The sequence below is a fragment of the Pyxicephalus adspersus genome, chromosome 8 (genome assembly GCF_032062135.1).
Source record: "Pyxicephalus adspersus chromosome 8, UCB_Pads_2.0, whole genome shotgun sequence".
NCBI classification, from domain to species: domain Eukaryota; kingdom Metazoa; phylum Chordata; class Amphibia; order Anura; family Pyxicephalidae; genus Pyxicephalus; species Pyxicephalus adspersus.
Window position 1 is genome coordinate 65440425 of NC_092865.1, and position 10995 is coordinate 65451419.

At 37.7% G+C, this 10995-nt stretch overlaps 1 protein-coding gene across 1 annotated transcript in view; it reads left to right on the forward strand.

Annotated features, from left to right (window-relative positions):
* PTPDC1 (protein tyrosine phosphatase domain containing 1) overlaps nucleotides 1-10741 on the forward strand; it is a 22347-nt gene extending 11606 nt beyond the window's left edge. The window contains exon 7 of the mRNA XM_072420985.1: nucleotides 3660-10741. Coding sequence (XP_072277086.1) covers nucleotides 3660-3746 — 87 coding nt within the window. The 3' untranslated portion in view covers nucleotides 3747-10741. The remainder of the gene's footprint in view (nucleotides 1-3659) is intronic.
* The last annotated feature ends 254 nt before the right edge of the window (nucleotides 10742-10995 follow it).

Sequence of the window (10995 nt, forward strand, 5' to 3'; positions counted from 1 at the left end):
GGCAAATCTCTTCATATCCTTGTTCAAACATGTTAGTTATATACACATATTCTGGGATCAATTCAAGTATTCCTAGAATGCAAGTTATGTGCTCGGGGTTTCTAAAAGTAAATCTAATTGTCTGAATGCTGGTCTGTGTCTTATATCAAGACTGGGAAAATCATAAATTTCATGCTATTTTATAATAAAGTAGATACAAATTGCAAATATTCTTTTAAGTCATTCACAGCGATGAGCTAATCCGAGAGCTCAGATATTTATTATTATAGGAGCCAAGGTATTAGAAATAATTACGTATACTGTTAATGCTACGTAATGCAAAAAAATTATATACATGAGCAATGTTTTAGCAAAGATCCATTTCTGCATTGTCGTGCCCCTGTGTACAAAGCCAACGCCATAAAGACCGAAGGGTCTAATTATCAAAACATGGCAGTCTGTTAAGATTGTGACTTTTCCTTCTTTATTGTAGTCTGATGGATTCTGATTTATTCTGATTATTGGGGATGATTAGTCATTGATTGCTGCACTGTAATCACTTTAAATTGGCGATTGGAGATGGTGGCCCATGTACAGCGACACAAAGCACATTGCCCATTTACAGAGATTATCTAAAATCTTAAAACGTAGTCCTGTGCTTTGCCCATGCAGGGAAGTCCCTTAACTATACTCCAGTTTAAGTCTAAAAAAAATTAGCAGTAGTTATGCTTTACAGCCTTGTTGTCCAGCTAGCGGCCTGTGGCTCCCATTGCATCTAAGTCTGACTATGGCAATGGGGTCCTAAGTGCTGGGAACCTCTATACCTTTCAGAACCCGGCACTATACCAAATCCATTATTGCCAGGTGGAGCGATCCTCACCTGATTGTACGAGTGTAGTGATGGCTGGATAGAAAGACCACTAAACACCAGTGTCCGGAGGTTCAATTTTATTGCCATTGATTGCCAATGCGGCTTTAATAGTTTAGTAGTGCAGCTACTGACCACCAATGCAGAAGTGGCAGGTGAGTCAATACTGCCACTTACCTCCAATATTTCCATGTTATTATTGCAGTCACTAACACCAATGCTTGGGGGTATTACAGCCACTATAACAATGCTGGGGATTAGTATTGTGTTCACTGACACCAATGCTAGAAGTTAGTTTTACTACCACTACCATATATACCATTATTTAGCATGCTCTTTCTCTTTAGTGAGTATTTGCAAAGCACTGCAGGAAACTGCAACGAAACTGATATTTCCAGGGGGTTTATTAATTACTAAATGTTAATAAAGTGGGCAATGATTAAGTCCCCATGCTTGTGTTTTTTTTTTTCTTTACTGGAACTTGCTTCCTTACAAAGATTTACTTTCACATTAAGAATAGGTTTACCTGGCAGGGGCATACAGGAAAATGTACTATAGGATTAGAAACAAGTCCTGGAGGAAACTTCAGAATCTTGATACTTCTGTTAAAGGTAAATTGCTTTTTCCCAGCTGTGCATTGTAGTTCCTCCACTTACTTCAATGTCATTAGAGAGTATAATAGTGAAATAGGGGTTGGAGAAAGTGACCAAACATCCCAGACCCCAGAATGTGTCAGATTCAGAAGGTTGTGGCAGTTTCTCTTTAATACTGCCCTCTCTTCCTGCTATATTAAAGTGGAACTAAACTTTTTTTAATAAAAAAAAAGCAACCAGATGGGTCAGTTATTGCAAAAAATCGAGAATATCCCTTTTGCAATAAAATAAACGTACCTGCCTGATTGCAGCTTTTTTTTTTATAACACTCACCTGTCCTTGCACGGTGTTGGGTGCTGCCATTTTTCCCAAGACTTTAGGGTGTCAGATCTTTGGCCATGTTGATTGACCAGGCTGGAATAACTTGGCATCGGCAGCCCCATGATATGCCAGGATACCCAGCATCTGCCTGGAGTTATTGTTGTGTAACTATTGGTCTGCTTTAGGCAACCTGCAAGGGCTCCTTCTGCCAACAGAACCGCTTTAGAGCAATTTAAATGCGGTTTCTACACAAGTATACAAAGGGAAATAGACAATGTTCCACAGAAACCCCCAGGAAATAATATATTTTAAATATTGCAGAATGAAAAGGGAGAATACACATTTAAATTTAATATTCAATAAGCAGTTAAGTTCAGTGGAAGTAATTTATTATACTGACCTTTGAAAAGGTCAATTTAAAGCAAAGTGTATCAGGACTGTTATGTGTGGTAGATTTTTTTCTGATTATTTCAAGCTATTTTCTTTGCTTCTATTTTAAACACTGTAGCCCAGGCCAGAAAGGTTACAATGTTAGAATTATTCACATTATGTTTTATGGTGGAAGCAGGGAGCACAGCGTATGCCAAGTTCTTGGCTTCTGTACAGACCACCCACACAACAATCCTGGCATGACACATAAAATGCTGGATGTATTTTTCAGACTTAGAATATATTTTTGTCGTAAAGAGCCATTCTGGTCTATGAGGAGATACAGATAAGTATTTACAGGGGAAAACCTCCAGGTCAGTATATCAAGGTTTCTATTCACCATGACCAAAGATAAAACTTTAGGGATACAACTCTAATTTAAAGCTTAGCCCTGGACAAAAACTCCTCTACTGTTTCATTTGCTCCCCCTTCCTCAAATGAGCTTTACCTCTGAAGCTTAAAAATCTCCTTGTTACATCTTCGGATCAGTACAGCTTCCACTGTATTTGGGTTGCAGCTCTCATGCCCCAAGCGCTGTGGCTGTTTCCCTGGCTTTCTAGATTGGTCACCAATGCAATATCTGGATGTCAAACTATAATCCTATATAGATGTCATATCGATTTTAGGACTTTAGGCCAAACACTAGTCCAAAATCTAAATGTACAGATAAAAATATAAACATAGTAAAGTATTGTATGGGCCAAAAGATTTGTATTTGTCCATCCAGTTCTAATATACACATTGCTCTTCCACTCCACATATACCAGTTTGGCAAGGTAGGTTACATAATTGTTCTCTATTGCTAATAACACCTACAGGTCATGTTCCTCCTCTAGCCTGTGATTGGACAGGCCCTTTATTTTGGAATGTACCCAATATTTGTTTAAAATCTTACATTGGAAATGTTAGTGTGCAACAAGGTATATTCCTATCATGTTAATCACAAACGTTTAAAGTAGACCAGAGCTCAAAAACTGGAGATTTTCAGTGTTATAGGGAACATGTTTTATAGGGAAAGGTAATTGTGCCTTGGTATTACACTAAAAAAAAGTGCACCTGCATCATAAATGCCAGAAAAAAAGTGTTTATTTCCTGGTATGGGAGTGTGTATATAGCCACAGTATTTATAATGTGGATTAGTGCTTTACGCGCCTCTCTTGCTGCAACTTGAGTTTTCGATTACTATTCATCAAATCACCAGACATTGAGAAAGCAAAGCAGTGCCTATGCCAAGATGGCCTCCAATCGTACAGAACAAGGCACAGTAAGTCAGTAATGGAGATAGATCAGCTGCTGGAAACCTATAAGTAATACTGCTAACTATGTAATTGCCCTTTGGCTCAACTGCAAAAGTCCTTTTTTAAATTGTATGGAGAGTCAGAGAGCTTTGTGATGAGTTTTCCATGGAATCTTGTATGCTACACCACGGTTTTCAGTTTATATCTAATACAAATCTTATTGTTTTGTAGGTCCAGAAAGGTTCCAAGGAAGGCCCCTCAGTTTTCAATACTCTAAAACCAATATTTCAGCACATTTTGACGACTATCCGAAAGTAGACGTGTCAAGACTTGGACAGCCCTGAAGCTCACAGACTTGGCCTTGCAATGTTAAAAAAATATATATAAATTCTGTGAGCCTCGTCATGACGTTTTGAGTAAGGTTTGTGTTTACGTGTTGGCTACACAAAGGGCTTCAGCTACAAAGAATGTAGAAACCGCTAGGTGACTTGATATTTCAAACTCTTTTGTAATTACTTGTCTCTAAAAAGCCTTGTTCACTGTGTTTTACAACATTCTTTATATGTTTCCTAGCTCTGGTTTAATATTTATCGTTAATATTTGTGGATGTTTTTGTTTAATTTATTATTCTCTGACTTGGGTATACTGCTGCCAGTTAGCAGACCGTGCCCGGGTAATGCACTGTGAACTGTTTATTGTATTCAGTATGAAAGATTCTCAGCGTAGGAAAACTGGTCGAGCCTCGACAGACCCGCTGTAGAGTTCTGACAGCCATACATTTCTAATGTTTTGTGGTACAGTACTTTATATAGGGGAGTTACAAAAGAAAATATTTCAGGTAGGGAAATTTTAAAGACAAAAACTGAATTCTCATCCGACCTAAGCCTTACATCTTGTTTTACAGCAGAGTTTAAAAAAATTAAGAGAAAGAAAGTGGACTTGTTACCTTACACACACAGTTGCCTATTTTGCTTTGCTGTTAGGAAAATGGAGCACTGTGCTTGAAATGTTGTTACAAGTCATGTAGTGCCTACAGCTTGATATGAGATGCAGGAGGCAGAGGACTGTAGTATACAAAGACTAGAACTTATTCAGTGTTCTTCCTATTCCTTTTAGCTTGGTGTACCATATGGAACATTCTGATAACCACCCGGCTTTTTTGGGTGGTTATTAGTTAGGTCACAATACAGGGGCTGCTACTCGCCTACAAATTCTTCCCACCCAACTTAAAAGATTTCTGGGTTGAACATAGTTAATAAAGCATATCCAAACTTAAAAACAAAAATGTAAAAATTTGCAGCTTACCAAACCTTAGATTAAGGTGTCTACTTTAACAATATTCAGACCCACTTTTATACTTCGAATATTTTCAGATAGTACAGGAAATACTTGGTGATCCTCCTAGAAATGCATTGTCCTTGCCACTTCCTGTGAACTAAAAAGGAAAGCACAAACATCTTTTTCTTGATGTGAAACTACATACACACATTAGATAACGGTCATTCAAATCATATGAACCTTTAATTAATAAATGAGCATTCACAAATAAAAACTGCTATACATTCAGTATCAATTTGGTCATTCACAGAGCTCAGCAAACCACTGTACACACTGCAGATGGATTTGTTTAAGGATCACTCGCCTACTGACCACACAGACGTTGTTGACTAATGACATTTGTGCATACACTATAAAATTAGTGATAATCACCAAAACAATGTCATCCGGTCCGATCATTTTATGCACCCAACAATTATCGTGGATCATGACCTTTTGGTATTTTTGGCAAACTATCATCTAACAATGTGTCAGTAATTTATCTTTTAAATTGCAATTATTGTGTATACCTACCTTTAAAACATGTCTGCTCATCTCCGTTTACATGGTGGGTTGATTGGACTAGTAGTTTTAAATCCAGCCCGTTCCAACCATGGCTTTGTCCATAGAGAAATTTTGAAGGGACAGGAAGAATTTTGTTGCAGGATCATTAGGTGAAAATAGTGGGAGGAAAAAAACCTTAAAGAAAAGTTCATGTAGCCATCACACATACGAGTGATGAGCTGTATTTATTACTGTTTTGGTTTTGAATTTAGATAATCCTTACTATAAAGCCTAATTAACGTTCAACTTTTTTTCTGATTTGCCACATTATTGGTGATTCTGAAGGCTGCCTAAAAATCCTTTGGCACAATCCTTTGGTTTGGCACATTGTTAGAACCTTTGTGATGTTTTACATGTAGCCATGTAGGAGCTGTGATGTTGCTTTAAAACTCGCATCCCTAGGTCAACTAGAAATGAAAGCATAGATTGGCTCCAATCCTCTGTCCTCCTTCAGACCGGCCTATTTCTAGACATAAACACTTGTGCCACCTAGTGGAGAGGATCCTTTGCCTTCCCTACCTGCCCCCTACCAACTTGTGAGCTATGGCTCAATACAATTCCCTTCACTACAATGCATTATTGGGGAGGAAGGAGAACTGTGGCTTTGATTTACAGAGGGGCCAGGTGGGCCAGTTTTTTTGTTCAGTACAGGAAAACCTAGAGCACCAAGAAATGGTTCCGTGCCTAGGATTAGTCAATTTATTTTGGGACACATGGTGGCAAAGGGGAAAAAGCTGCTTACACCAAGGAAGGGACAAATATAGCAAAGTTTAGGACATAGATGAATTTAGGACGTGGTGGTGTAAGCATTTTGGCCAGGGGTATCCAGGGTGTAATCCCACTACACTGATACATTCATGAATGATGGATGAAAAAAAGATTAAAACAATGATTACATTTGAGGTTCTCTGTGAATAATTCTTTTGCCACATGGCACATTTTTCATATATCAGCCTCTTTGTTTTTCTCTCCTGATAACTCCCAATATTCAGACTCACTTTCTTTTTTTTCTAACTTGTTCTTGCAATAGTCCAAGCTTTAAAGGGAAACAAAAGCCTATTTACAAAAGATTGTTCTACTTGTGTCTTGTCATGATGCACTGTACCCTAGTTTGCTGTTAAATCATAATTAATATTATAACAATGTGGAAACGGTATTCCACACATGCTGCCCACACCGGAAGAGGCAAGGCCAAACATGAAACATTTTTTTTAAGTTTAGATTTTCATATAACTTCAGCTGCCTATGTGTGTGGATTGAATTCTTGTATTGGCAAAAAATCTAACAGAAGCTCACTGCTTTTTCAATGCTCAATTTAGGTTTTTTTAGTTTTCTAGTTTTTATGTTCGTGCTTTGCAAGCACAAATACTTAAAATAGCATATTTTTGGAGTGTAAAACTTGTTCTATTTATAGATGGGTTTGCAGGGGTCTGGAATTCCCCCCAATGTTTGCATGTGTTAAAGATGGATAATTAAGTACAGCATTTTCCATTCAGATGACTTCCTCTTCTGTAATCCCATGTAGAAATACTACCAAATGTCACTTTTCAGGCCCAGAAGCTAAAAAACAGAAAAACAAAAACAAGTTTTAGAAATGTCATTTTATGTGCAATCATGAAAACATTTCTATGTAAATGAAGCCATTTCAGGTAAATACTTTTCATGTAAGTGTAGTGGCTCTAAGAAGCAATAAATCCCTTGCGTTTCAGATTTGTAAATAGGAATGATCCATCTGTACATTTTTTATTTATAGAATGCCATAGGTAAAGTGTACCTGTCTTCTTCACACTATGGAGATCATCTAGAGTTAAACCGTTATCGAGCAGAAAAGATCATTGTGGTCTGAGGCATGCTGCTTTTCATTGCCTTAAATCATAATATTGCCATTGGCTTCAGTGGCCAGATTACATTTATACTTTAGATAAGCTTCTATTTGATATGGGTTACTTGAATAGTCTGCTTGTGTTAAGTTATACTTTAATGTCTCATTACCAATTGCATTGGATGTTTCCTTGTTTTTTTTTTTTTCCTCTGGCTGCAACTATTAAAAGCATTCACTGTAATTAAAAAATAAAATAAAAACTTTAATGCTTGAACCAAAAGGGGAAATGACATTTATTATGACACATGGGATCCCCTAGAACACTGAGGACTAAATCCCAATCTTCTAGGTATGGTAGAACGGCTTTGCCTCTCCCGCAAGACAATGCTAAATCACCTTTAGGAAGTCACTTTATTTTTAATTCATTTAAATTTAATTACATTCACGTTTGTCCAGATCCCCTTTTTACACACCTGAAGCTGTAATCACATGACATTCCAGCCTTCTCTTTTTTTCTGATTAGAAGGGGTGAGGTCCTTCTTTGGGTGTCCACATTGTTATTTAGGTGATGTTAGCACTTCCTATTGGGTCTCCAGTGATGTCATTGGGATTCAGAAGAGGGAACTGCAGCAGTGTCAAGGAAACTGTCAGGGCCCAGACAGCTGTTACACATGGGCAGCTGTTACACATGGGCAGCACTGTATTAGAGGTCTCCCACAATTAAAAATGGCAATGACAAGGGACCTGAAAGGCAGATTTAGGCAATTGTATCTTGTTTTGTAAGGTAAGTAAGAACCCAAATGTGCAGGATGGGTTACAGAGCATAGGGATGGGGGAAGTAATTGCCCAGGGCAATATGAACTGGTAAATGGGCCCCTTTTTCTCACTGGTTTTACTGTGTTGTCCTTTTGTTAGCTTGAACATCAGGTGCGATCAGCTGCCTATTTAGCAGTGCTGAACATTGTTTCTGATCACAGGGTTTACCATAAAGCGGTTATAGAGACAATCACACACAGCTGAAGGATCAGAAGTTTGGAAGAGTGAGAGATACATATTATATAATAACTTTCAACAAAAAAGGATGGCCTCCCACCCTATAAACCCAAATTATTGGAATTGCTTGGTGGAACAAGGTATAAACAGAAAATCAGTATTTCTGATAGAACTGTTATGGTGATACAAGAGAGACCCACACAATACTAGTGTGTGTGTGTGTATATGTATGTGTATATGTATATATATATATATATATACACACACACGCATTTTCCCAGGAATAAGCAGCATGGTGGCTCAGAGGTTAGCACTCTGGCCTTTTGCAGCGCTGGGTCCCAGGTTTGAATCTTGGCCATGACACTATCTGCATGGGGTTTGCAGGTTCTCCCCGTGTCTGTGTGCGTTTCCTCCGGGTACTCCGGTTTCCTCCCACTTTCCAAAAACATGCAGTTTGGTTACCAGATTATGGTAGGGACATTAGATTGTGAGTCCATTTGGAGGAGAGCTAGTCACGTCACTATGGACTTTGTAAGGGTCTGTGTAAAATATTGGCTGTATATAAATTCTGGATAATAACTGATGTGAGGTTCATGTTTTCTGAAGCTACCTAAAACTAAAATTTAAATACATTGACTAATAAATGTTAAAAATTAAGCAATTGGGAATTAAAACATTCTGTATACAGATTAGTCCTGACTGTATTTTTTCTTTGGGAAATATCAACCTATAGGATGTAACTGGAGCAGGGCCCATTTTCTGCTCTTTATTTAAAGCTCCACAAATATCAATATTTTCTGTGTTCCTAAAACCTTCTCTGCTCCTTTGCAGTTGATGTGCTGTGATTTATACTGTGAATTGTTCTCCACTAAACGGTACATGCATATTATTCTCGGAATAGGGGGGCACCAAGTTTGTGTTAGGTAAAGGGTTAAGGCAGACACTAGCACTTAAAAACTTAAAGTAGAACTGTGACGCCAAGCCAATATAAAATTTGCATCTATTTGCACATGCATCTGCACTTAGAAATACCTATGGATCCTGGAAGTGAAGCCTAATGATTTATTTACACCTGTACAGCATGGAGAAGAAAATCTGTTTAGATCCATGAAAGGTATTTCCTGTACTACTACCATGCAATGGTTACTACAAAGTGAAATTTTCAGCTGACTGGAATTTAGCATTAGTTATCCAGTATGTATATAGCGCTGACACAAACTGTTGTCATGTCACTAGCTGTCCCTCAAAGGGGCTCACAATTTGTCTTTAATACAGTCTAAGGTCTATTTTTGGGGAAAGCCAATTAACCCAACTGTATGTGGGAGGAAACCAGAGTACTTGGTGAGAACCTGCATACTCCATGCGCTGTAAAGGCCGGAGTGCTAACCACTGAGCCACTGTATCACCCAATAGTGGTGGTAGAGGAATCCAATCATTTCTAGTAAATTATAAACTGTTGGCTTTCCTTGCTTGTCTTGCAGAATGTATTATTATCCAGTATTTATATATCAACAACATATTATGCAGCACTTTATAAAGTCCATAATCATATCACGAACTGTCCCTCAAAGGGGCTCACACTCTAATGTCTCTACTGTAGTCCTATACCATTACCACAGTCTAAGGTCAATTTTGGGGGAAGCCAATTAACCTATTTGTTTTTGGGGAAACCGGAGTACCCAGAGGAAACCCGCACAAACACAGGGAGAACCTGCAAACTCCATGCAGTCCTGGCTGAGACCTAGCTCTGTAAAGACCAGAGTGCTAACCTCTGAGCCACCGTGCTGCCCATTGGTGATAAACTATTCCTTTTTGCAGTTTGTTATACTGTTTTGTAAACCTGTTTATGTCAAATGATTCTAGATCAGACAAAATACTGTACAGTGACCACAGGTTGCTTCTGCTCATCATTATACACTTTGGCCTTCAAGAAGGATACCGTGATTGCATTCCAATCACAATGGTAATGCAGAATGTTATTGTAGTAATCCAAGAATACAGTTGTAGGGTTAGGTTGGCAACCAAGCCACTAATGGGAGAACACAAGAAGGTTGTTACCTTTGATATGCACGTTGGGTAGACATTATTAAATATTCAGCACCAAAGTACAGCTGTTTGGCTTTTCAGTCTAAATTTGACCTTCTCCTTCATTGTTACATACCATATTACTTTATATCTTATTCCAGTTTATTGTATTCATTAATTGCAATATGATTTTTTTTAAATAATTTATTAATAATTTATTAACTTTGGAAATGTTTTTTTTCTGTTTACCAGTCTTAAAGGGGCCAAATCATACCTGCATGTTGTCTTGTGTACATACCACTTCTACCCATTCCATCTTGCTTCATTGTAGCCCCCATGGTTAGTGTGAATTTGTTAATAGAATGTAAAATGAATTTATATTAATACAAATATTTTAAGAAATAGTGATTTAAAAGCTTTTTGTTAAAAACGATTTTAAACTATTTTTGCAGAACATTTCTAAAACCAGGTTTTCTGGGGAGACGTGACTTATAAGAAATGGCTGTGAAAGGCTTTCATGTTCTAATTAGTTCTTTTTTTCTTTTGCTCTGTCATTTTCAAGATGCTTTAATAAAAGCTTTTTATTCAATCTTATCACCTTGCCTGTTTTGTTATATACTGTACATGAGGTCAGTTTGAAATTACATTAAAGCTGAATTTAAGATTAGCAGCCTAATACACAAATGAAACATTGATTTTAACATAACCGTTCACTTACAAAAGAATTTGTATATCTGTCTATCCTACCTTGAAATGGTCTGCTGCAGTTAGGTAATCCTTACAAGGATTGTCCCTCCCCAGCCTGTAAATGAATTGAAAAAGGAAATCGGTTGGCTGATGGGTTAA